The 26869-nt window shown below is 36.6% G+C and overlaps 3 protein-coding genes across 5 annotated transcripts; 2 read left to right on the top strand and 1 right to left on the bottom strand.

Moving 5' to 3' along the window:
- Positions 1-7384: 7384 nt before the first annotated feature.
- On the top strand, positions 7385-12970 carry LOC141644290 (E3 ubiquitin-protein ligase BOI-like). The gene is made up of 5 exons (XM_074453784.1): positions 7385-7658; positions 7762-7802; positions 10189-10339; positions 11319-11680; positions 12243-12970. The coding sequence occupies exons 3-5, from the start codon at positions 10231-10233 to the stop codon at positions 12783-12785; spliced, it is 1014 nt and encodes a 337-aa protein (XP_074309885.1). The 5' UTR covers positions 7385-7658; positions 7762-7802; positions 10189-10230; the 3' UTR covers positions 12786-12970.
- Positions 12971-13495: 525 nt separating this feature from the next.
- On the top strand, positions 13496-26835 carry LOC141644284 (putative polygalacturonase At1g80170). 3 transcript variants are annotated; one of them, XM_074453777.1, is made up of 13 exons: positions 15477-15713; positions 16070-16159; positions 21310-21466; positions 21557-21618; positions 22589-22767; positions 22844-22972; positions 23130-23300; positions 23409-23429; positions 23761-23968; positions 24274-24355; positions 24449-24557; positions 24651-24767; positions 26283-26835. In XM_074453777.1, the coding sequence occupies exons 4-13, from the start codon at positions 21579-21581 to the stop codon at positions 26595-26597; spliced, it is 1371 nt and encodes a 456-aa protein (XP_074309878.1). In that variant the 5' UTR covers positions 15477-15713; positions 16070-16159; positions 21310-21466; positions 21557-21578; the 3' UTR covers positions 26598-26835. The 3 variants fall into 3 exon arrangements, 2 of the variants coding, with proteins under 2 accessions (XP_074309878.1, XP_074309877.1); XM_074453776.1 differs by lacking the exons at positions 15477-15713; positions 16070-16159; positions 21310-21466; positions 21557-21618 and having other exon boundaries at positions 22090-22767; XR_012543988.1 differs by lacking the exons at positions 21557-21618; positions 22844-22972; positions 23130-23300; ... (4 more) ...; positions 24651-24767; positions 26283-26835 and having other exon boundaries at positions 13496-15713; positions 22589-22674.
- LOC141644283 (FT-interacting protein 1-like) lies at positions 16325-19976 on the bottom strand. Its single transcript, XM_074453775.1, has one exon. It carries the CDS (start codon positions 18908-18910, stop codon positions 16478-16480), a length of 2433 nt encoding a protein of 810 aa, XP_074309876.1. The 5' UTR covers positions 18911-19976; the 3' UTR covers positions 16325-16477.
- Positions 26836-26869: the final 34 nt, after the last annotated feature.

The raw sequence follows: 26869 nt of genomic DNA, 5'->3' as shown, positions 1-26869 counted from the left end.
CGGGCAAGCAATATGGTAACAGTCCTAATTATCCGAGAATGCATTAGTATAGATTCATGGATAATTGGGGGTGTTACAATTCCGGTCACTTATTGACTTGTTTATATGTTACAGTTTATGGCGCATCATTCATTTATTTACCTCTATTTATTAATAGGAAAGTTTTTTATGAATAATTTGATCATACATTTTTATTATGATCCACTTTTCATCCACTAACAAGTAACAACCACCACCAAAACCACAAATGTTGTTCTTCCATTTCGTTAATGTTTGTGCTGAAATTAAATCTAAGTCACCAGAATGAAGGGGCTAGTTATATGTTGAAAACAAGCAAAGGTCGTATTAGTTGTTCCACCCAAAATGTTAGAACTAACCTACTACTACTCCACCATTCCCTAGTGATATGTTTACACTTCATTTATTTTGTAAAGGAGAAATAAAGGAAGTGTAAACATATTATTGGACGGATGTAGTATTATTTATGCCTAAACAAATGGATACGACGTACCTGGCAAAGCGGACCCGACCCGATAAGGTGACCCAAGACCCAAAAATGACCCGAACTTGTCGGGCCCGATAGGACCCGAAACCCGAATTGACCCGACCCGACCCAGACCCGACCCAAAACTTGATTGACCCAATGTTGACCCGATCCAAGATGACCCGCCCCATAATTGACCGATCCAAAATGACTTAAAGGGACCGAAAATGACCTGAAACGACAAGTACTAAGTCAAATTAATGTTATTTACACCAAATAGAGTTTCATTTTTTTACAATTATCCCTTATAAATAGTTAAATTTGCAAAACAGTATTTCGTAATCAAAATAATACTAGCTAAAGTGTTTTAGCCATTAATCCGAAAGCGACCCGACCCAAAATGACCCATACCCGAAAATGACCCGACCCGAAGTGACCTGACAAAAAATCACCCGAAAAACAACCCAAAACCCAAAATGACCCTACCCAATCCAACCCGATCCAAAATATATGACAAACCCAAAATAATCCGACCCAAATTGACCCGACTCATACCCAACCCAAATGACCCATTTACCACCTCTAAGTACGAGTCCCAAATTATGGACAAATTCATCATTCCACGATAAATTAGTCTTTCATTTATTCAGGCGTCATCACGCGTTCACGCTTATGGGCTGGCTTTAACACGTGGCCCAACCCCAAAGCAATTATGCATACATTTATACTAACACAAAATCTCATTGAAAACCGGCGATATTCGTCACAAGCTTGTGACGGATACCGTTTCCTCTCACAAAATGCTCATTTAGAGGTGAGTGAGAAGCACATGGGAGTGCCCCACTTTATCCCCTCTCCCTTTTTATAAGAGGTAACTAGTTTGTGACGGGATTTGTCTGTCACAAGCAAGATTAGCTGTTATACTAATTGCTTCCCAGATTATCAAAGGTGCGATTATCAAATGAGATCAACTTAGCCGTCATAATTAATTACTTCTTTTGTCTTCGTTAATAGTTTACTTTTTATTTTTGGGTTTCTTAGTAAATATCACTTCTTTTTTTTCTTAAAAAAAATAACTAAATAAATAATCCATGTGCGTAGGATCAATAAAGACTATTATAATTTCTCCTCATTTACAAAAGTTGACCGGTGTAAATGGTAAAGACTTCTATCTCTTAAACAAGTGGTCAGAGGTTATGAAAAAGCCAAATTTGAGACGAGTCAACCCATTTCTTCAGTGCCCAAAAGAGATTATCCGAGCGGTCGGCAAAGATACTCTTGGTCAACATAAAACAAAAAATTCTCCCTTTTCAAGTTGTTTTTGATTTTTTAAATAATTTTAAAATTATTTATCTCTCTACCCTAATAATTGTGTATAAAGTATTTGTAAACTATTGAATGAAACAGAGAGAGTACTATTTTCTTCACAATTGTATTATGATCATTTCCTGAATTTAGTGTCTTAATGGTCAAAAGATGAATATTATGTGAATTTGTGAACAATATGTATATAGTTTAAATACGTTACATCGAATATTGTATTGCCCTATAACACATGTGACTTCAAAAAAACATAATGTTGTGCTTTTTAACTACAATGTTGTGCTTTTTAACTACACAAATTCTTATTTAAGACCGTTATATCCGTCTGAAATGTTCACAAAAAACCCATTTAGGGTGTGAGTGGGAAAACACATGGGGGTGTCCCACCACCCATGTACTTCTCACTTATGAGAGGTCTTATTGCAATCTGAAATAAGGCGATATGAAGCAAGACGGACTGTTTTAACTATTGGTTACTCTATATTTATAAATTATATTTCAAAATTTGTCGTCATTAATGGATGAAAATAACTTTGTAGCCATATTAATATGAAAGTAATATGCCAATTTTCTCTAAATTATATTAAAAGACAACCAGAGTTAATTTTAAAAATTAATTTTTAAATCAAAATCATTATAATTAGTAACTCAAAAAATTTATAATCTTGGATATTTTGAAGTGCGTATAAAAAACCGTTGTATTATTTATGTTGGGATAAATTTATTGATGGAAAAAATTCATGCTCATTTCATTTCTTTGATCTCTTCTAATTTTAAAATGACACATTACCATTTGCATAATCAAAATGTGAAAATGCTAAAAAAAGATGGAAAATATCAAAAGGAAATGAACTAAAAAAATACCTACCTGGCCCAAAAGCAAAATGATGCATTTAAATACACACTATAGTAAGTACTCCCTCAGCCCCGACTCTCGGTCGTTAATTTACATTTTTTTTGGGTATTTTGGACTTTTGGTCAATAGTTTACATTTTTGTTTTGCATATGTTTTATTCCCACTTTATCTTTTAATAATACTAACAACAATTTCCCTTTATTTTTACCTTGATCTTTTGTGTATTAAATGTGTATGTAAGCCTTTCATTGAGACGGCAGAATACTAGAAAACGAGATTTGGTAATGGACTTAAGGGGATTAGGTTAGTATCAAATGCTAGAAAATATTTGTCTTTTAGAAAGACCGTCCTCCTTACACTAAAATGGACAATTTACTAAATAAAATATTATGAGATATAAGGAGGACGGTTTTCCCGAATGACACTAGAATTTTCCAAATTATACCTTAAGTAGATGATTTATTGATGGAATTAGTAAATCTGGGGAAATTCATCAAATGGCGGGGCCTTGCTGGTACATTGCTGGATTTACCCGCCAAAATATACCCGCCAAATGTACAAGGCTAAATGAACTTTAGTTTGACTTTTAAAATTTGACCTTTAAAAGTATGGCCCTATTCGCTTTAGGGTAAGACTATCGGTAGTCATAAGACAAGATTTTGGTAAGTTTTGAGAAAAGACTACCAATAATTTGCCATAATCTTGACAAAGTCTTAAGTTGAGTCTTGGAAATCCAAGACTCAACTTAAGACTTTAGATGAGTCTTGACCCTACCTTAAAGAAAAATTGTCCAATGAGTGGGCAATATGTGTCATTTCTTTTTGTTAAAAAAAAAGTGGAATGGAAAGTAGAGTCTGAGATGAGTCTGAGATGACTGAACAATAAATAAATAATAAAAGTCAGTGGAAAGCTGATATGGCAGAGTCTTAAGACTCTGGAGAGTTGACTGTGATAATCTCACCCTTAGTCTTCGTTCATCAAAGTTCGTGGGGCTACACACGATAAAGATAAATAAGTGAATTATGAATTAACCAAAACTGGTTCGAGTTGAGTAGCCCGACCTAAAAGACGTGATCCGACTCAACCTGTGTTTAAACAGACCAGTTTTAATATAACTCGAATTTTAATTGATGTTGATTTCATTATATAGAACGCGTAAAACATACATGGATATAGATTAGACCTTGAAAGTAGCGCGACATTAAACACAAAGGATAACATGATTTGAACTCTTAGAGCAACTCCAGTGGGCATCTAAAATATTAATTCAATCTAGCTTGATTTGCCACATCGGTTTTTTAAGCTACGCTGCTTTACGGCTACATACCGCTCCAACGATGGATTAGAACATCTTGTAGCTTGTATGAGTCCACATTTTTATTTTCAACCAATGAGATAATTTAGTTTTTTTTTTTTTTTTTTAAAGCAAGTTATGTAGCTTGACAAAGCTACAATGCTTGAAAGTTACACATAAATTTACAACTTCAAATAAATTTACATGTAAATAATTTTGGAAATATTGCAAGCATGTCCTTAAAAACAAACCATTGGAGATGCTCTTGGGGTAAGATTACCGTAAGATTATTAGTCAGTCTTTAGGCAAGACTCACACGTGAGTCTTGAAACACACGTGAGTCTTGAAACACACGTGAGTCTTGAAACAAAAGTCACTCAAACTTTCAATAATCTATCCAAGTCTTGAGAAAGTCTTAAATTGAGTTTTGAATTTCAAGACTCAACTTAAGACTTTACAAGAGTCTAGACCCCAAATTTTTATAATGACAACCAATAAATTGCGCTGTTATGTGTTAAATTATTATTGTTTTTTTTTTTTAATTTAAACACAATAAGAAAAGTATAGTGGAAAAGTAGAGTATGACGGATAATATATAAAGTTTGAGGTGAGTCTGATGCGGGTCTAAACAATAAAATAATAATAATAAAAGTTAGTGCAAAGTTAATGTAGTAGAGTCTTAAGACTTTAGTGAGTCTCACCAATAATTATACCTTGGCCTTAGCCCTTAGGTCACATCAGGCAGCGGTGGAGTTATAGGGCCTAGCAAGTAGCAACGATGCTTGCTCTTATACCTTGCTAACGGATGAAAATTTTAAAGATTTTATTTAAAAAATTTTGTATGTATTTTTTCGCATTTATCATGTATCATTACTCGTTTGCCTCCGCTCAGCTAAAAATCCTAAATTTCTTTTTAATACTTCATCAGATATACCTTATTTATTCACGAGCGTACGGAGTAGACCCGACAAGGTCAATCAGGTAGGGGTTGGATCGGGTCAATTCGGGTTCAGGTTGTTCAGTTTGCAAGAATTCTAGTCGGTTTATGATGAGGTCATTTTCAAGTGGGTTGTTAATTGTTATCAAGTTATTCGGGGATAACGATCTATATCCGATAATAATACATTCGAGTCGAGTTAATATGTTCATATCAATTTGGATCTTAGGTACAATTCAACCCCTCATTTCGAGTCCGGAATTTCGGGTCGGGACAGCTTTACCAAATCTACGACTATGTCTCTAATTTCATCTTTATTAATTCACAAAAATGCACTATTATTAAATTTTTAATCCATTTAATGTTAGTTGCATGTTACAGTCGTATTTCAGTATGGAAACAAAATTCCAAAACACAAAAGAGTGGGAGATGTTGGGTGGGAAAACGAGAAGAGACGGCAGTAGAAGTAGTAAATGACTGATGACCGCGATTTCATAAAATTGCCGGGTGGTAGGTCCCTTATTCCCGAACAATTGAACAAACCATTAGCAACAACAACAAATTAAGCCGACAATTTACCTAAATTACAAACCTAACCGGAACAAATTCTTTAACTGATGTTTGCTTTCTGTAAAAATTGGTTCGATTTCGGTTTATTTGAATGTGTGACTTGTGAATGTATTATGTGTATGGTTTTTTATAGGTTTGTTTAGGAGTGTTAGTGAGTCGATTGACCTTCTAGTTAGGCTGTTAGGTTCGATTCGGACCTAATAGCCTAAAACATGGAAAGTTGAATACTGAAAGAACTTGATGTGTTATTATATTTTAATAGAAGAATTCAAACAAGCTTTTGATCCAAGCAGAGCTTAGCTCGTGACTGGCTCGTAGTTGATTAAACTTAGTTTGAATCGAACGTTGTGCAAACTTTGACCAAACTGAACCCAATAATTCAACAAGCCAACTCAGATCTTTTACAATTATAGGTTTGTAAAGCTTTAAGCTTTATTTGTGTTAATAAGTTGCAATGATAACAAAGTTACTCACTCCGGCTTGATGTATAACAAAATTGTTATGGTGCAAACTCATGTTCCACGTCAGTAAAATAAGTGTGTATAAAATATAATAATACGAGACCTTTTGAAAAGGAGTCCAAGAGTAAATCCGTGAAGGTTTGGCCCAAAGCGGACAATATTGTATATTGTACTATTTTCAGGTGGACCCTTATCAGATTGGGTGCCACAGGTCTGGTGGGTCATTTACAGATTGGATGCTAGAGACCGTTTGTGTTTGGATGCTAGAGACCATTTGTGTATACACGGGCTTGACCAGCAAAGTAGTATACAAAGTTATTATTATTGTATACATAATACTTAGACTTTCGATATGGTATTTATATTTATATATGATTATTCAGGTCACACAGAATCTACGAAATTAATAATATGCTATCTTATAAATTCAAATGCAAACCAATTCGAAATACGTCGTAAAAAATGCACATAATTTTCATCCTTTATTATCGCAATCTAAAACATATCAATACATCATACTACAAATCTTCATTTTCCTATCATCCCATCCAACGAGTCACAATTTCTTTTATAGAGTACAGAGAAAGTGTACTACTCATATCCATAAAATAACAACGATATTACACGAAAAACCTGCAAGATAATTAAAGAATAATCGAAGACAAGCAACAAACCGTATTAAAAATAAAAAGATTAATTGAAGTTATATTTATATTCGACAAACTCGAATTGACATATTATAACGTACATAATAGTATTTTTGATTAAATTATGAATTACAGTACCATATTTAAAATCGCAGGACAATACTATGAGAAAAACAACAGGAGAAATTATTTCCGAACCTATGAACGTAATAGTATAACTTAAATCTCAATTCCTAAGATATGTAGAATCAAGATTGAGCAATTCAAATCAACAAGATTTATTATTGATTGTTCAACAATCAAAATCCCAAAGCCATGTAACTTGTGAAGGTATGATCTAAATAACACATTATTAAAATGGAGTAAAATCTCAATTTTTTTTTCCACAAAAGATATGAAAGTAGATTCATTTCATCATGGTTTGCGTAAAGTAACACTATAAGCAAAACCAAAACGTACCCATAACACAAAACCAATCTGACACACACCACCAAATTAACACACCCACACATCACCTCTTTTTTCTCTTCTATATTCCCACTTTAAAAAAAAAACTAATAAAAAAACCCGATCTCATGGTTAAAACGGAGATATCGTGATATTAAATGCTTCCCGATCATAAATTTCCGTGTAAGACAGTAATATCCATCTTTAATTTAAAACTGGTAGATAAAGACAAAGGGAGAATACCTAAAGACTAACCTGTTTTCATCTTAAGACTTGTTTTCATCTTAAAGACGTATATTATCGTCCTAAAAAAGACTTACTGCGCGTCTGCGCCCTTATATATTGTACTGGCCTTGTGTAGTTGCACCACCGAATAAAAAAGGAAAAAAATAAAAAATAAAAATCCATCTTTTCCACCTTTCTTTTATATTTTCTTAATTTTTTTTTCTTATAATACTTCTTATTTTTTTTTTTCTGTTCATCTTCATTTCTTTCTTGGGTACTTAATTAATGTGCTCTTCCAAAGTCATATTTATGACATTTCACGGATCCCATTAATCAGTTTCTAGTTCTTTCCCCTTTTTTGTACATAATTTTTTTTACCCCTCTAATTTTGTTACTTTATCATCAAATTTCAAGGTTTGTTTATCATTTTTTTTTACTGGGGTTATTTTTCATGGGTTTAATCTTGTTAGTTTAATGGGTTTTTGTTAATTTTTTTTTGTGTGTGTTTAATTTGCAGGAAGATCTGTTGTTGTAATTTAAAGGAGCAATCTTTGAAAGGTAAATAACAAAAAATTACTTCTTTTTGGTTGATTTTATCTCGTTTATTTCTGTGTTAGATGAAATTTTATGTTTTATTTTTTGTGTGTTTTTTTAATTAAATAAAATTGGGATTTTATTGTTTGTTTTAAGTTTGATTAAATTAATGTTTACTATGCAACATAGTTAGGTAATTTATAGGGTTTTGATTTTATCCTGTTTATTTATTTTTTGTTGATGTTTTGATTCAGTTTGATGTGCTTTTGATATAATTTTGAAAGAATCTGTGCATTTCTGTGCTTATTTTTTAATAAAATGAATTTGGGTCATCCTTGTTTGTCGTCCTTCACAAAGATTGTGTAAAACGGATCGAAATCAGAAGGAAATCATGACCCGTATTAGTGTAAAGTAGAATCAAAAGAACCATTTTACAAAATGTAAGGCTGCTTTACATAAATATTTCAGTTCTGTGGTTCTGCTTTGATCATCTGACCCGTATTAGTGTACAAGTAGTTATCATATGAATCGTTTTGCAAAATGTAAGGCCGCTTTACACAAGTATTTGTGGTTCTGCTTCTGATTATAAGTGTTCTATGTAATAGCTCTTAGTAATTCATGTGTGTACTGTGTACATTTTTTAATTTGAAGATTGTGCTTGATAGTTAATACTTATTTTTTCATTCATTCGGGAAAATAGGTTTTCTTTGATAAATCTTTCAGCTTTCTGTATCATCAATGACATAATGAAGAGTGCTTGAGTTGTTTTATGATTGCTTGTTTAACTTGTGTGTTTTGTAAGATGCTAAAGTTTTCTCCTTTCATTATAAACCTAGTTGAAACTTGAAACTCAGTAATGTGTTTGTAGTGAAATATGCACGTGTAATAAGCGCACAAGTGAATATTGTTTTGTGTTGTGTGAAATGTTTCTAACTTTTGGATAACTGTGGTTGACTTTGGCGTAATCTCTCTTGTTATGGAGGGATGATTGATTACGTAATAATATTATTTCTTTTCCGTGGTATGGATATTCATGCATGGGCATCAGACTATCATCTGTATCTGCCCTATATACCAGACCATGTATGATGTAGCTGTCAATCGATTGATGTTATTGGGATAAGTGAAAGCATTCCTCAGTTATGTGGTAGTTTGTTAAGTTCAATAGGCGTTTCTGATGATCAAATGTCGTTTTTTTTCTTAATTTCTTTGAGACCTTTTTTCTCCATGACACTGTTAATCATCGTTGATTTCGTGCTTTTCTTGCAAGTCTCTATCCTATTTCCATGTTTCCTCACGCACTCTATATATAGACGTGTATTAAGTTGATGGGTTCATATGTTCTTACGTTATGCTAGTTAGGCTATTCTGAGTGGCTCAGCCGTCTTCCCTTGAGTGCTTAGGGAGTGAGGGGCTGTAAGCCTGTAACCATGTACAAATGCTTAGCTTCAATGTTGATAGATTATTGAGAGTGTTGCTTATCGGTAGGTTAAGGTTGATGCGACTTACCATAAACGAACTTCATTAAAATCTGGCTTTATGACTTGAAGCAGAATCAGGGGTACTCAAATTTGTTGTGGAAAAGTAATTATTGTGGTTAATTGTTAAGGGATGCACATTTAAGGAAAACGTATCGTAAATGTGTTGAATGTTTCACGAGCTTGTTAAAGGAAATAGTTGTGACCTTTTTGTTTTTGCTGGCTAAGACCACGATGTCGTAAAAGACTGAAACTTGCGGGGTATTTTGTACTCCATATTCGTTTGAGCTGCACATTTAACGGCTATGCCTGGTTTCCTAATTTTTAGTATTTAATTCTATAAATGTTTAACGTTCTTTACTGGTTCCCCTAGTTATCAACTTCCACATTTCTTACTGAACGTCACCACACACCATCACCAACTTTGAGACTTACATGCCTCATTAGGCTTTGCCTTATGTACGTTACTTGTCATTACTCTTTTGACCCTCTTTACGCATCATCTAATCCACGTTAATCGTTGAAGGCTTTCTCTGATGACTACGTCATAAACTGTTCGAGTATGTACGAATAGTATAAAATCTAATATCTCTTTTTGGTAGGTGAAGTCTGTCTGAATTATGTAGCATGTAATGTCATATTTATCCCTGCACCTAAATTTGCATGTGAAGTGTTAGTTGATAACTATGTGCATCCTATACTGCTATAGGGCTTAATAGTAGGGCTTCAGCTAATAAATATAGAGAGATACGGAGTATCAAATTTCTGTTTTTTTTTCTTTTCACTATACCTAGATGGTAAAAAAACCTGCCAGCTGTCTTCGTCGTGATTCTGTAAATCACTTGCACGCATTCATTGATACACATTGGCTTGGGAAGTTATCTTGTTTTGTGGTATTGTTATATGTGCATATTTCTTCCTTTGTTCGGCAGGTTCACTCGTTATCTGTACTTTGAGAATTCTATCGGTTGAAAATGTTTGGAGGAAACAGCAACAATCCCGTGCTTCCTGTATTTCTGGATGAGAACCGATACCAACTCAATGCTCAAGCACCAAATCCCCAACTTCAGCTTTTTGGGAATTGTAAGTCATTAATTAATAGTATATTAAAAGCATCTGGTTTTTGCACTTGCATTATCTACTTACGATTTTTCTGTAAATCATCCTTAAGCTCTATTCCCATATATTCATAACTTGCTGATTTCTAATTAACGAATTTCTTGGGTCTCAAGTCTGAACTGCTTATAAAGCTTCATGGGAGTATAGGGAATTGATTTTAGGGTTTTGGATTTAGAAAATAGTTACTTGTTGGTGGACGCTAGGGGAGACAGTCTTTTATCCGAAGGTTCTATTTTCTTGGTTTAGTTAGTATGGGAATTCCTGTGGTCTCCTTTTGATTTTGCACTGGTACTTGGTATATTCTTGAGTTACTGCCCATTACTTAACTTTCATCTACTTGGGCCTTGTTTGTTCTATGAACGATGTTATGTGAAGTTGTGAACTACCCTTGTTTGATTTCATGTTTTAAGATGGTTAAATATCATCCCAATCCTTGATGTAAAAGAGTCTTGTAAAAAGCACTGCACTTACTTATGGTTAGGCGGTTAGCTATGTCGTCGAGCCCTGTCTAAGTGTCTAGTATACACGATCGATGTTTCAGTTCAGATCCTCCCTATGGCTCTCTCTCCACGTCTTTTTGTAGGCGGCAACACTGGTGTAATCTTGAATAGTTCAAATCTTTAGATGAAAGTGGTATTTTTTTGCTTTGTTATCTCTCTTAAATACGGGTTTGATTGAATACATTTATTAAAGTTATGCCTTCTTATTTGGAAGTTTAAAATAAGTTTCCATTTCTACTGCAGAAAAATCTTTTCTATCATTCATATATGCTAAAGATAATGAGAAAATTACCCTCGTACATTAAATAATCCTTCTCATATTCCTGCTTGTGCAAACTGTTTTTGACTTTTGAAGGCGATTTATCGACTTAAGATTTGAGTGTGTGTAGATGTTCGATACTGATTTACGTATATGTATCCGCTCTCTTAAATTATTATTGCAGTACCCGCCGGCTGTACAGTTGACCCAGTAAACTATCTTGGGAATGAGCATAATTCATCCATCCTGCGGCCAAACAAGCTAAGCAGAGATGCAGAAGATATTTCAAGGCAGCAAAAGCTCCAGATCTCTTTGAATTATAATGCCTGCCCTGATGAAGTGGACCGGTCAGGTAGCATTCCGAATCATAACCCGGTATCAACTGGACTTAGACTCTCATATGATGACGATGAGCACAACTCATCAGTTACATCTGCTAGTGGAAGCATGACTGCATCCCCAGCTATTCTCTTGTCACTTGGTGATAACATCAGAAGTGAGCTTGAGCGTCAGAAGGAAGAATTTGATCAATACATCAAAATTCAGGTTTTTTTCTTAACTAATGAGCTTGTACATGTCAATGTCTACTGTCGTGACTCGTGATGAACTCGCAGGGAATCATATCTGGTGTTAGCATATGTTGCCAAAATGCGCCTATAAAAAGGTCGCCCAATTGAAACTGTTTTGTTTTTGGTTTTCTATGTATTGCCGTATTGGTCCATTTTCCGCTGATCTTTTGGGTATTATACTATTATGAACTTCTTTCGACTTTTAACGTACCATTTGGTGGTTTTCCTTGGACCAACTAACCCCAATCTGAAAACTAACTCAAACTTGATGTTCCGAAAACAACCTGAAGCTGGATTTGACTCGACTTGTAATTAACCCATCCTTGTAGGATCCAACCTCGTAATCACTGCCTCAAAAACGGCCAACCTGAACCGATAGGCGATAACTTTTGAAAAATCTGGACCCGAATTTGACCTAAATCAGACTCAGCCGAATAGTTTGCTTGTCATGTCCAATATAAGTCACCTTATAAGCATTTAGTAGATCCATAATTCCGTATGCATAATTGCCAAGTGACCCTAATCTGACATTTGAGCAGGAAGAACAGCTAGCAAAGGGAGTAAGGGACCTGAAGCAGAGGCACATGGCTTCTTTCCTCAACACCATAGAAGAAGGTGTAAGCAAGAAGCTTCAAGAGAAGGAGATGGAGTTAGAAACCTTGAATAGCAGGAACCGGGATCTCATGGAGAGGATAAAACAGGTGGCAACTGATGCCCAAAACTGGCATTACCGAGCAAAGTACAATGAGTCCATGGTGAATATCCTGAAAAACAACCTTCAGAATGCAATTTCTCAGGGAGCCGATCAAGGAAAAGAAGGGTTTGGAGACAGTGAGGTTGATGATGCAACTTCTTACATGAACCCTGCTAATTACCATCCCATTGCTGGTGGGCGGGGAAAATCAATTGTGGGTCCCGGTAACAATCATCTGATGTGCAAAGCATGTCGGTCTCGGGAGGTATGCATTCTGCTGATGCCATGTAGGCATCTGTGTGTCTGCAAGGAATGTGATGGGTACCTCGGCATTTGTCCGGTCTGTAATATCCCGAAAAGCGCTAGCGTGGAGGTGTACTTATCCTGACATCAAATTTCTCTGAAATTGTGTTGTCGGTAATTCGCCATCTGGGAACTAATTTTCTTGTATGAGTAACTGAGATATGTATGTATACTTGCTGAAATATGCACTTGTTATGGAGGTTGTTAATGAATGAAATTCAAACCCCTATTGTGAACCGTCTTAATCAAGAATTTGTGATTGTGAACCCATTGAACCGTTTCATTTGAATGTTTAAACCTATCTGCTGTGAACTGCAAATGCAAAATGTGCTTGGAATAAATTTGTTTTTGAAACATTTAAATTGAATATTTTTTTTTCTAAATTCTCGTTTGCTTCACTCGGTTCAGGACTTCAGGTTAACTATTTTTCCCCAAATAGGAACATATTATGTGGATGTTTTTGGTTTCTGGTCGTGGTTTACCTCGTGGTTGAGCTAATTACCATGCATAGTCTGTCGAATCTCCTACTGTTTTGTCGTATACTCGATTTTTTTTTTATCCGTCAAAAAAAAAAAATTGACGTTTGTCAATCCTTCAAAAAAAAAAAAATGACGGAGATCATCATGTACATGTCGATGTTGCTGTGTAAAATTTCATGTTTTTCATACGTTACTCGGCAATATATCTATACGGCATACAATACAAAGAGCAGCGGATATTCAAACCTATGACTTAGTATCCATACGATACAACTTACAAGATTACGAGTGATACGACCAACCAACTAAACATTATATCTATACGGCATACAATACACAGTAGTGACTAGCGAATATTCAAACCTACGACTTAATATCCATATTCCATATGAGACGAGATTACCAGTAATACGAGATTACGTCTGATGTGTAGTCTATGAACCGCATTTACATCCGTGAATCCGTGATTATAATAAGGACCCTTGTAATAATACCATCTTCAAAGTTCAAACGTTCAATGCTACGTATGAAGCTGCTACATTCATGCACCCAAAACATTACTACGACCTTAATTTATCAAATTTCGCCGAATTTTAGAAGATTTAAGTTTAATCCATTTCTCCGTTTTTTGCATCTTGATTCTTACTATAAGACTAACCCATCTGACACAATCTTCTCCTATAATCGCGCCATTGATGGTTACGTAAAATCAGGCAATTTGCGTCTTGCACACCAGGTGTTTGATGAAATGTCAATTCGAGATGTTGTCTCTTGGAACTTGCTAATTTCTGGGTATAAACGTTATGGAATGCCCGCCAAAGCTATCAATTTATATGCTGAAATGGTGGCTCATGGTGTTAGAGAAAGCGCGTCGACATTTTCGTCTGTTTTGAGCATTTGTAGTAATAGTGGGTTTTATTTTGTGGGTGTTCAAGTTCATTGTAGAGTGATTGTATGTGGATTAGATGAGAATTTGTATATTGGTAGTTCAATTGTGGACCTTTATATGAGAATGGGGTATGTTGATGATGGGTTGAGTGTGTTGAATCATATGCCTGAAAGAAATGTTGCTGTTTGGAATTTGGTTATGAGAGGATTTTGTGATTTGGGTATGTGGAATGAGGTTGTAGGAGCGTTTTCGCGAGTGAAATCTGATGGGTTTTTGCTGAATGATCTTATGTTGTGTTATCTTCTTAAGAGTTGTTGTAATGGGAAATTTGTGAGTGAAGGTGAACAGTTGCATTGCCATGCTTTAAAGACTGGGTTGGTTAGGTCCAATCATTTTGTAGCGAATGCTTTAGTTGACTTTTATTCCGCGTGTGGGAGCTTGGACGATGCTCAGAGCTCATTTGAAGTAATCCCTCCTGAGAATGTTATTTCTTGGAACTCGATCATTACTGCATATGCTGACAATGGGTTGTTATCTGATGCCCTAGAATGCTTTGGGAGGATGCGATTGTGGGACATGATGCCATCTGTGCGGTCTATAGTGGCGACCTTGAGTTCATGTAGCACAAGCAAGAACCTTTTTGTTGGAAGACAAATGCATTGTTTAATAGTGAAACATGGTTTCGACTTTGGGGACGTTCATGTTCAGTCTGCTTTGATTGATATGTATGGTAAAAGTTATGACATTGGGAGCGCCATGGATGTGTACGAGTGTTCTGATAGATCAAGGGAGTGCTGCAATGCTCTAATGGCATCTATGTTACATTGTAGGTTAGTTGACGAGGTGGTTGACTTGTTTAAATTCGTGGCTAATGAGGAAGGTGAATTTGACGAAGTCTCTTTGTCTGCCACTCTGAAAGCTTTGCCAGGATCTTCTTTTGTGAGCTTATCGAGATGCAATGAGCTGCATTCTTCTGCTGTTAAATCTGGAATGTTAGCTCATAATGTGGTCTCATGCTCATTAATTAATGCCTATTCTAAATTGGGTCAGATTGATTATGCGAGACAGGTTTTTGAGGGTCTTGCGTCACGAAATATCGCCTGCTATACGTCTGTCATAAATGGGTATGCTTGGATTGGATTAGGAAGAGAATGCCTGAAATTGCTTGAAGGGATGATTCAAGAGGGTTTAAAACCTGACAGAGTGACATTTCTGTGTGTATTGACAGGGTGTAACCATTCTGGATTGATTGAGGAAGGAAGATCGGCTTTCAATTCAATGAGAATACAACACGGTATTGACCCAGATAGAAGGCATTATGCGTGCATGATCGATCTCTTAAGTCGTGCAGGGTTGGTATCTGAAGCCGAAGAGTTGATGAGGATGCCACTGGTAAATGAAGACTGAAGACTCACAAAAATAAAGTTGTCGGGTATAGAGTGGCAAAACATTTAATGGAGCTTGAGTCAGGAGATCCTGGAGCTTGTCTGCAAGTATCGGGTTTTTATTCTTAAGCAGGAGACTGTGAATTGTCTATGCATTACAGAGAGATGGCCGATAAGTGACTAGGGAGATCGGTCATAGTCGTATTCTTTGAATTGTAAGGTTGTGCAAAAACTCGGTATCACTCTTGCATGTGCACAATGTAAGTCCCATGTACCTGAACTAAAATTTGAAATTGTTATGTGATATCCTGGTACGAAGTTTTGAGCATCACTCGGCATTTCTAACTCATTTTCCAATTATGAAATTCACTTTCTGGTGAGTCCATAGCACCTAATTTTCCAAGCTAAAAACGGTTGTGTTCTTCAAAACTTGGGATTTTTTGAGACTAGCCCTTGATTATGCATCCCCTCTTTTCTTGTTTGATGCTTTGAAGTTTGAATATTTCTTTTTGAATTTTTGGCTTGCCCAAGATCTAGTATTATACTACTATTACTTGTGTCGATATCATGCAAGCATTAAATTGTGAACCTGAGATCTTCTCTGTTAATAATGCAGGGAGGATCTGGTCATGTGATTGCAGGGAGGATTGAGAATCAACTCACCGAGTAATGTCTGACGTTGCTTGTCACCGTTGTGCATACCCAGGTGAACATTGCCTATCTTTTCTTCCCTGTACAATTATGTTAGAAATGTTACGTGGTTTCATTTTATCCGACATCTTTCTTATAGATAAAAAAATTTCTCCAATTTTCGCGCTAATAACAGAATACACGAGGATTTAGCATAAATATTAGAACTTAGCTATACCGATAATGAAGAAAGGATCAACCTATCTCTTTTAACAAAAGAAATTACATGAACCTTACATTGAGAAACAATGACACAATCTAAGAGCCTATTTGTAGTTAAACACATTCTCTTAAAGATGTATCCATCATCTAACTAGTAAATACAGAGTAGTTATTAAAGCAAACTATCAGCTCGTGAAGGCAATCTTTTGAAAAAGTTGCTTGGTACTGAAGGCAGCTTGCTCCTGAACCGTGGATGACGGAGAGTGTACAACCCTGCTACCATTGTAAGTAGTCTAAATGGAGTCATATACAGCACCACTGCTGCAAATAGGCAAAACATTATAAATAGGCTTGTAGCTCTTGGATCTCGCCAGCTTAACAGGGACTGAAATCTCTCCCCTTGAGTTGCTATGTCACCGACGACAGTCTGGATCCTTCCAGCCACACTTCTAAGCCGATCATATCTCATCCTCACAATTTCATGCTGCCTTGACGTAGGAAATGTGTCGAATTCTTCATCTAGTTCATCTGGATGTACTGCCTCTGCCCATGAGAGTTTGATATCCATATGGGGTGGGTATCGTGGTCGGTATCTATAGTTCCATAATCCAATGAAGAACATATAGAGGCACATAGTGGGAAGTATTAGTTCTGGGTACCATATCAATATCAAAAAGAGAATGTGAACTAGCACTGAAGTAATGGAATTTTTCCAATTGCAAACATCACCAAACCAACGGCTTACTGATATCATTCCTGATAAAATCGACATGATCCTGAAGAAATTAGCTTTGCTTCTCCTCATACTCCATAGGTGGGAATCCACATCCAACATGTACTCGACAACCTCCTTTCTTAAGGGTGGTTCGGCTCTTCCTAGTCTTGTTGCCACTATGTTCATGGCTTGGAATCTTAGACTATCTAATTGGTTTACGGTGAAAGGGTGGAGATAGTGCATTTTGGGGAGTAAGGGGTGACCATATAAATAGATCATGTTGGCTAGGGAGAGGCTGGTGAATCTGACTGCGAGTTGTAGTTCGCCCATTTTCTTAACCCCACTTGGGTGCAGAATAAGGAGTGGGTAAGAATTGGCATAAACTCGATGAGACTCGAGTGTCGATAGCCTTATTCTTACCTTTCCGATTCGTGAATCTCTGACCGAACTAGCCCCACTTCCCTGTTTTTCGGCTCCACCTAAGTGGCAATTGTCAAACACTCCTAGGGTTATTACTGTGCACGGGTCATAAACTTCCCATGTATATTGCTCGTTCCATTTCGGAGCAAAAGAATCTAGAATAGTTCTCGTGCGAATCCATTTCTGGCCGTATTTTGCTACACAGTATGCATCTGTGGTGCCTCTTCCATCTTTGGTTTTCCGGGGAGGTAGGCCATGTGCACCTAAAATTCCCACTTCCAAAACTCCGACAGGAGGTTTCCAAAGTTGACGTGATGTTGGGCGTGTATCACTGACATACATTGTCGATTCATCTAAAACATGATATCCGCCTTCGAGGCAAATTCTTAGGTGGACTTTACTGGAAAATTTGAGCTCCTTTCTCGAATCAGACTCCATGATTCCAAACCCAAATTTCTCCAGGTTGAACCATCGAGCCTGAACTGGACGATGATCTAGCCGCTTTTCAAAGGCATTGACCGGTAAAATTGTCTTGCCCAGTACATCGTCTTTTGCTGGGTGGACATGGTCTTCGATGGTTAAGACTAACTGCTCCTCAAATGGCTCCGCAACTACAAATACCAGATCCTCATTCCAAAGTGGGTTCATTGTATTTGGAGGACTTACCTTAGTTCTCATAACTTGGTTCCCAACTTGGACTTTTGCAAAAATTTCAGGAGGTCTGCTTACGTCATTTGGGATCACATCTTGAGCTTCAATCACATTCACCCTCAAGTACCATAATTTTGGGGTCATGTAAACCTTTGATCGGATGCTAAAAACCCCCTCGCCTTGGACGAAGGCCGTGTCTGTGTGCCATGCTTCCGGAAAGGCTTCATCAGCTTGCGTTCCCATCCAAATAGCCAGCATGATTTCCCCCATCACCTTCCCGTGCCCTCTCCGGTCCTCCAATCTATACCATTGTGGGGCCAATGGGCTATCAGGTGGGACCCTGTTTGGAACTTCGTTTAGATCAAACACCACTCTCCCTATGTATTCGTCCCTGCCCACCATTTCCCTCTCCTTCATAAAGACCTCCAAGGTGGATGCCTGAATGCGGTCTTTTGAGAAAGCAAAAACCTGGTTCCACTCGGGATTCCTTTTGTTCTCGTACTGTTTGGTCCTTCCTTTGTAATTCCCCAGCTTGACTTCCACATAAGGATCACAGCTCCCTGAGACACCGCTCGCAGGAAGATCTCTGGCTTTAACCACTCGAACATAGAGGTAGTGAGTATGTTCAACTAGATCAAATGTGCCACTAATTTTTTCTCCTCCATTCATCCACCCTCTTCCACCATAGGCTCCCCCATTAGCCCACCGCTCACCTAGTTGAGGTTTGGCGTCCTTCAATTTGTATTCATCTTCGTTGTTTGGTGGGCCTCGTTGAGTACTATGGTTCATGGCATTTCTGCTTCTTGGTGTTATGTACATGCTGGCTAGCTAAGATTTTGATTTTTGTAGTTGGAATCTCGGATATATTTTGATTTTTCTTACGTTTTCCCCTTTCTCAAACGGAACTGAAAGTCTGTTGAGGGATTTTTTGAGGTTTTTATGTGGACCTCTCTGGTTATGAAGTTTATCTTGGATGAAATATAGTGTGGGTGATAGTACTTCCTCTTGCTTCAGTATAAGGTTTTGAGTGAATGTGGGACACAACTCCAGTTCCATAGTTCCTTTTAACTTTGTGGTGTTGCTCCTGAAAGAAGCTATGAGGAATCAATAATGCTTGAGAGAGATGTAACTCAGTTAACAAGCAAGGAAGTTATACCCATGAAAAGGGTAAGCATAAGCAAAGAATCTCGAAATCTGAATTGAATAAACCATTCGGGTTTCAGAAGGGAAGGAAAAATGTGAGTAAGCTCCTTTTCAGCTTTTCTCAGGACAACAAAAGGGGATTTGCTTCATTTTTTTACTGGTTTTATTCAATGAAATCATATAGATTTGAAAGTGCAGTGTTATAATGTGCCCTTCTTTTCATTATTCTCAACTTTTGCCGTATGCTCATAATTATCACATGATCAGCCGCAATGGCTTGGCTGCCATCCTACGGCAACAACATTACCACAGCTTCAAAGGCTTCTCCCAATGGTGAGGTAGGGAGTTAGATTTAAGCAGCATTGTCCCGGTCTTAGCAGCACAAAGTGGTTGTTTCCAGTTGGTTGATAGTGCAAAATGCATAGAAATTGCGTCAGATGACTTTTACTTCACGATAAAAAGATGCAGAACCAATGTAGTGACTAATTTTGCTTCGTTCTATCATATAATCTAGAACCGAAGAGTAGCAAGTCGCTGTCTGTTGGGTCTCGGGAGCATGGGATACTATATTTTGCTAATTAGCTTTGTTCTCGTAGGATGTTACTTGTCATATTGGTTCTTCTATAATATATATTAAATTTTGTTCCGGTCTTCAGGAGGTCTAGGGATTGAATACTTGAATTTGTCCCATGACCAAAGTCCAAATTATCGACTAGATCCGCCACTGATCAGCCGACTCCTTGGTGTAACATTGTTCTCACCAGCAATGATGGCAAATACTCCGTATTATATTATTCTTACTGTTTCTGTAGTTATTATTATTATTAACATAATTATAATTAAAGGGATTTAAAAGGGTAGGGAAAGCAATATGGAGGGAAGTGGTATGCCTTTGCAGCTTTGCTTGAAGATGAAGCAAAGCACATCATTCTACTGTTACTGAGTACTTGATATTGAGTAATACTTTTTCTATAAAGTGGTGATTACTATATTGATGCTTTAAAATTCTGTGCAGATCATCTTAGGTTCTTTAATTAGATGGATAATAAAGATTAAACTGGTGATTACGGATAAATTTAATTAAATATCTGAAAATGTAAGGGTTTTTTGTCAAAAACTACCTTATATTTAGGGGTTTTTGTAAAAAGACTACCTTATATTATTTTTTTTGTTTTCAACTACTTTTGTTTTCTTTATTTTTGTTCAATAACTACCTATGCCGAAAATCTGAAGAGATTTGGCCAGTTTAACGACATTAACGTATCCTACATGACTCTGTTAACATCAGACAACAATTATCAACTACGACCAACTTACAATTTAACTTAAAACAAGCAAAACTTATACTTATATACTCCAATAATAACTACAAATATTCACTAAAATAAAGTATAAGTACATCTTAACTTCCCCGAAATCGGGCTTACGTAAGATTAAATCAATAAAAGAGTCTTATGAGATAGATTAATGCTGGAAAATTGACCAAATATGGCTATACTCTTGGCATAGGTAGTTATTGAACAAAAATAAAGAAAACAAAGGTAGCTGAAAACAAAAAAAAATAATGTAAGGTAGTCTTTTTACAAATACCCCTAAATATAAGGTAGTTTTTGACAAAAAACCCAAAATGTAATGATGAAATCGGTCCTAACTAAAATAATAAATCGAACTAATTACACATGACTTATTTGAGACGTTTTCTAAGGTAAACCAAATATTCTACAGCCTACAAGACAATGCTATATGATATGCTGGCCCTCATATAATAGGATAAAATACCACGGCTGTATATATTTTCTATGTTGTAATGATCAATTAGTGTAATTCTCGGAGCAATTTTCGTAATGTGCTGTTTATGAACTTCTTTATTCTTCAACACAGGACTGTCCGACTGTGACAATGTTTGTTAGGACAAAAGATTAAATTAGGACCACTCTCGCTAAGAGGGCGGTTTTGATGTATTTTGTGGAGTTTCGGGTGCACGATAATGAGGTGATTGTTTGAAAAGTGTGAAAATAAAGAATGTTTGTATGAAACTTGAACAATATGTGATTGTAAAACTTGCCCTTCTGCAGGCTAGCTTCAATGTTCTAGTTTGGAGCTGAAGGTTCTGAACTGTCCTTGACACTGATTGGAACTGACAGAATGACTAGGTATCATTGTCACTCAGAATTTTACCTGCAGAAAATGACAGTCTCAGGGAGTCTGCCGCACCAAACACCCACCCAAATGGTAGGTACACAATACATTTCTTGGCGTTATTTTTATTACTTGTGTCATATGTCCGACACTTTTGATAATTTGACATGAATTGACACTCAGGCACTTCATTTACGTCAAAAGCATGAAGTTATACCGTGACATGTCCAAGTTTTATTCACAGGGTAAGTCAGTGCAGGCTTGCCATAGGCAAAATTTTAGAGGCATTTGGGTAATGTCGTTGTAGAAAGAACATGACGTTCTTTGAGATGCATTTTGACTTTTGACTTTTGAGTGAGCCTAAGCGCCATGAGCAGATCTACATTTGGGTGCATCTGTAGCATTTATTTTCAATTTTTGTCAATTTTTCTGTCGGAAATTAAAAAATATATTTTTAGCATGATAACATTATTTAAATTCTGCACCGACCCGGAGACAAGTTTTTTTGGTCTGCAACTTAAGGCCGGCGCTATACATGTATGTGAGTAACTAACTCCATAACAACCAATAACATTACTCTAGTGCCTTAATTTTTTCCCTAAATTGCGGGATAAAGGAGGTAACCGCAAAATAAGGAAAAGTTTCCGTGCCCGTCTGGATGGAGTAAAAAATTTCTGTTATATTGTTGACTTAATGGTTTCACAAATTTCTATCATTGTTTTATCCATTTTTGGTTCTTTAGTGCATGCCATCCTTAAACATCACTCATTACACTACAGTTTTTTTGGCCGTTGGTGAATACTAAAAGAGTATTGCATTTTACTCTTGTAAGGTTGTCAGTGGCGCACAAAAAACCGACTTGACATACCATGAACATTATTGACTAGTTACTATCTGTAGTATAGTGGTTTAAGAGTAAAGCAAAGATCAGTAAAAGAAATTTCAGTTTCACTTATACTTCAAGTGTAGGCATGGAGAAAGTATTGCATTACTCTTCATGTACTTTCAAGTCAAGCCATAACTTTTGCACAAATCCATTAAATTTGAGCATTAATCTAATGGTATAAATGTAAACTCCATTATAAGCTTGTAATTTATCGAACTCTTGTCTATTATTAATTCCTAAATCGAGTCAAGTACATACATAAATCATGGCTGTGGCTGGCTACCTTGTTTTTTTCCTTGGCTTGTTGATCACAGCTCATGGTGTTACAGAATTTGAGGTGAATGACAAACTTGCTGTACTTGGGGAGCTAGGTAGCTTTGAAGCTTATGAGGGTGTAGAAATAGAAGATTCGGAATTTCCATCTTGGCATAGCAAGCAGGGAGGGAAGGTTCTCGTGAATGTCGATAGTTTTGGTGCTGTCGGAGATGGAATTGCTGACGATTCACAGGTTAATATTATTTGCATTGTTTTACAGAATTTTCTTTCGAGTTCTGAAGTTTGACTGATGTTTGAGTTATTGTTAGGCCTTCACAGCAGCATGGAGCCAGGCATGTTCTGCTCCGAAATCAGTGTTTTTGGTTCCTAAAGGACGTACCTATCTGGTTAATGCGACAAAATTTAGAGGACCTTGTTCTGAGAGATTGATAGTCCAGGTAATTTGTCAAGTAGAAACATCTGTTACAAGTTACATTAATCAACTCCGTACACTGTTAAAAACGTTCCTTCTGTAATCAAGATATCTTAGCTTCTAAGTTACATTAATCCTAGGAATATATCAACTAATCATCCATTTTTAATCCTTATTTATAGATTGATGGGAAAATAGTTGCACCAGCAGAGCCTACTGACTGGGACCCAACACTGTCTCGAGTCTGGCTGGATTTTTCCAACTTAACTGGTGTTTCTTTCCAAGGCAGAGGGGTTATTGACGGCTCAGGCAGTAAATGGTGGGCTGCATCTTGCAAAAAGAACAAGGCTAATGTAATTTCCATTATCAGAATTTACAGCTTACTTGATTCGTTGTGACACTAAGCTAGTTGCTAGTACTAACTCATGTTTCTGTTTTTTTCAATTGTCGTGAACCTGCAGCCATGTAAGGGAGCACCATCAGTAAGTGAACTTGAGCTTCTTCATCTTCCTCGTCTTTTTTCACAAAGCTTATATGAGACAACCTTACATGTGCGCTCAACCCACTAACCTAGCATAAAAGTTTGGGTTGGTCTCACATGTGAGACCGTTTAATACAAGACATATTGGGTTTAAACTATCTGCTCTTCTTATATTGTAAATTAGCCGTCAATGATATAATTCTACACTGAATTTCCATCATGGGTCCTTTGAAAATCAACCCATGATACAAATGAGCCAACGGCTCACTAGTTTTCCGGCTAGTTCCCCGTGATCAACAGAATTCTATCTAATTAGTATGTTACCCCCACAGGCTTTTACAATAGATACAAGCTCTGCTATAAGGGTTAGTGGCTTGACGATCCAGAACAGTCAGCAGATGCATTTTGTGATATCACGCTGTGATTCAGTGAGAGTGTCGAATGTGATGATATCTTCACCAGGGGACAGTCCTAATACTGATGGCATACATATTTCTGAATCTACTAATGTTGTTGTTCTCAACAGTAAAATCGGGACAGGTTTGTTTTACCTTCTACTGCTTTATCCTAATTTGATGCATTTCCTGTATTCCTGCGATCCTTCATGCTTTACTTATTTACCGTCAGTTCATGTTTTTGATATATATTAGTAAAGAAATTAGAAAGCGTAGAATGTTAGGAGATCGCATATAAAGTGCAGTTTTGTGATATAAGAGAAATTTTGTATAAAACGGTCTTAAAATAATTCGTCGTGGCTGACTCTCAAGAGACCGAGTGATGTTTGACGTATATATGCTAAAGAAGACGTATCGCTTTTCTGAACAACTAATTTTGATGTTTGACAGGCGATGACTGTATTTCCATAGTCAATGCTAGTTCAAATATAAAGATGAAGACCATATATTGTGGTCCTGGACATGGAGTAAGGTATCATCATCTGCTCGAGATATCTAATTTACACAACCTTTTGAGGTCTTCCTGGGTTGACCCGTTTGCATTCATTTGCGCCTAAAATTGCAGTATAGGGAGTCTGGGGAAGGATAATTCGACAGCCATGGTGCAAAAGATCATCTTGAGCAGCGCATACTTAAGGAATACAACCAATGGGCTTAGGATTAAGACTTGGCAGGTAATTTGTTGTCATGAGAAACAAGTTGGAAAGGAAGTCCATCATTTGAGCATTTTTCCGAATGAAAGAGTCTTAATATGACTTGAAATGCAGGGTGGAGCCGGTTATGTGAAAGCAGTACGGTTTGAAAATGTGGTGATGGAAGATGTTGCAAATCCAATCATAATCGATCAGTTCTACTGCGATTCTCCTGATCCTTGCTTCAACCAGGTAACTTCCTTACCCTTGGTTTTGCTATCAGTTCACTACCTAGTGACTGATCGGCTTTCTCGAATCTTGCTTATGAGACGGGATAGAGGTCATATTTGTAGCCTTACAGACCTATCAAATACTAAAGCAACCAGTTAACATGACACTACCCGCTTTAACAGTGATCCAAAATGACCGAGCTCGAACCAGGGATGAAGCTAAGTACAAACCGACCAGGTTACAGCCCGGGCGAGCTTTCTGGGAAAAATAATATACGCGATAACTTTTTTTTTTAAAAAAAAAAACCATAATTAGAAATATAGATAAGATTGATGTTTTGGCCCTAGGTAGAAATGTAGAATTTGAACCTAACTTTGTCCCAGACTCGAACAACTCAAAAAATTATAATTGGTCGGGATGCCTATAATGCATCATTTTGCTTCATCACAGCCCAGGCGAGCTTTCTGGGAAAAAAATATACGCGATAACTATTTTTTTTTTAATAAAAAAAAATAACCATAGTTAGAAATATAGGTAAGATTGATGTTTTGGCCCTATGTAGAAATGTAGAATTTGAACCTAACTTTGTCCCAGACTCGAACAACTCAAAAAATTATAATTGGTCGGGATGCTTATAATGCATCATTTTGCTTCATCACAGCCCAAAGTAGCTTTAAAAAAAATATACGCGATAACTATTTAAAAAAAAACCATAGTTAGAAATATAGGTAAGATTGATGTTTTGGCCCTATGTAGAAATGTAGAATTTGAACCTAACTTTGTCTCAGACTCGAACAACTCAAAAAATTATAATTGATCGGGATGCCTATAATGCATCATTTTGCTTCATCACAGCCCGGGCGAGCTTTCTGGGAAAAAAAATATACGCGATAACTTTTTTTAAAAAATAAAATAAATAACCATAATTAAAAATATAGGTAAGATTGATGTTTTGGCCCTAGGTAGAAATGTAAAATTTGAACCTAACTTTGTCCCAGACTCGAACAACTCAAAAAATTATAATTGGTCGGGATGCCTAAAATGCATCATTTTGCTTCATCACAGCCCGGGCGAGCTTTTTGGGAAAAAAAATATACGCGATAACTTTTTTTTAAAATAAATAAATAAATAACCATAATTAGAAATATAGGTAAGATTGATGTTTTGGCCCTAGGTAAAAATGTAGAATTTGAACCTAACTTTGTCCCAGACTCGAACAACTCACAAAATTATAATTGGTCGGGATGCCTATAATGCATCATTTTGCTTCATCACAGCCCGGGCGAGCTTTCTGGGAAAAAAAATATACGCGATAACTTTTTTTAAAAATAAATAAATAAATAACCATAATTAGAAATATAGGTAAGATTGATGTTTTGGCCCTAGTTAAAAATGTAGAATTTGAACCTAACTTTGTCCCGGACTCGAACAACTCACAAAATTATAATTGGTCGGGATGCCTATAATGCATCATTTTGCTTCATCACACCCAACCGAATAACACGTAATTCATCTTCTTGCCGTATCTGCTTTCAGACATCGGCAGTGCAGATAAGTCAGGTAATGTACCGGAACATAAGCGGAATCACAAAGAGCAAAGAAGCCATGAAGTTCGCCTGCAGCGACACCGTTCCTTGCAAAAACATAGTGTTGACCAACATTGACCTCCAGAAAAAGGATGGCACTGCAGAGACTTACTGTAACTCCGCCACTGGTTTTGGGTTCGGAACCATTAACCCCTCTGCCGATTGCCTCACTTCCTTTGACAGGGATTACTCCACTTCCGATAACACTCTAATTACTCACCTTGAAGATTCAAAAGACGACCGCCTTATTCACACAGAGTTGTAATGCATTGTCATAGAAGTTACTGAACTCAGTATCGTACCTAGGAAGGATTTTCGGGTTTAAACAAATTATACACTTCAGTAAGACTAACTATATTAAATGTAATGATGCAATATTTTTGGTATTCTTAAAATTTTAGTATGAAAAAGATTGTATTGTTTGCTAAAGATGGATCATTTAGATTCCAGTAAATTAGCATATTGTACTGTTATATAACCGCAAAAGTGGTAATTAAGCCCCTTAACTTTGCTCAATTGTGAAATTAAGCCCCATAA

The sequence above is a fragment of the Silene latifolia genome, chromosome 2 (assembly GCF_048544455.1).
Source record: "Silene latifolia isolate original U9 population chromosome 2, ASM4854445v1, whole genome shotgun sequence".
NCBI classification, from domain to species: domain Eukaryota; kingdom Viridiplantae; phylum Streptophyta; class Magnoliopsida; order Caryophyllales; family Caryophyllaceae; genus Silene; species Silene latifolia.
This window is presented reverse-complemented; position numbering and strand designations above follow the sequence as displayed.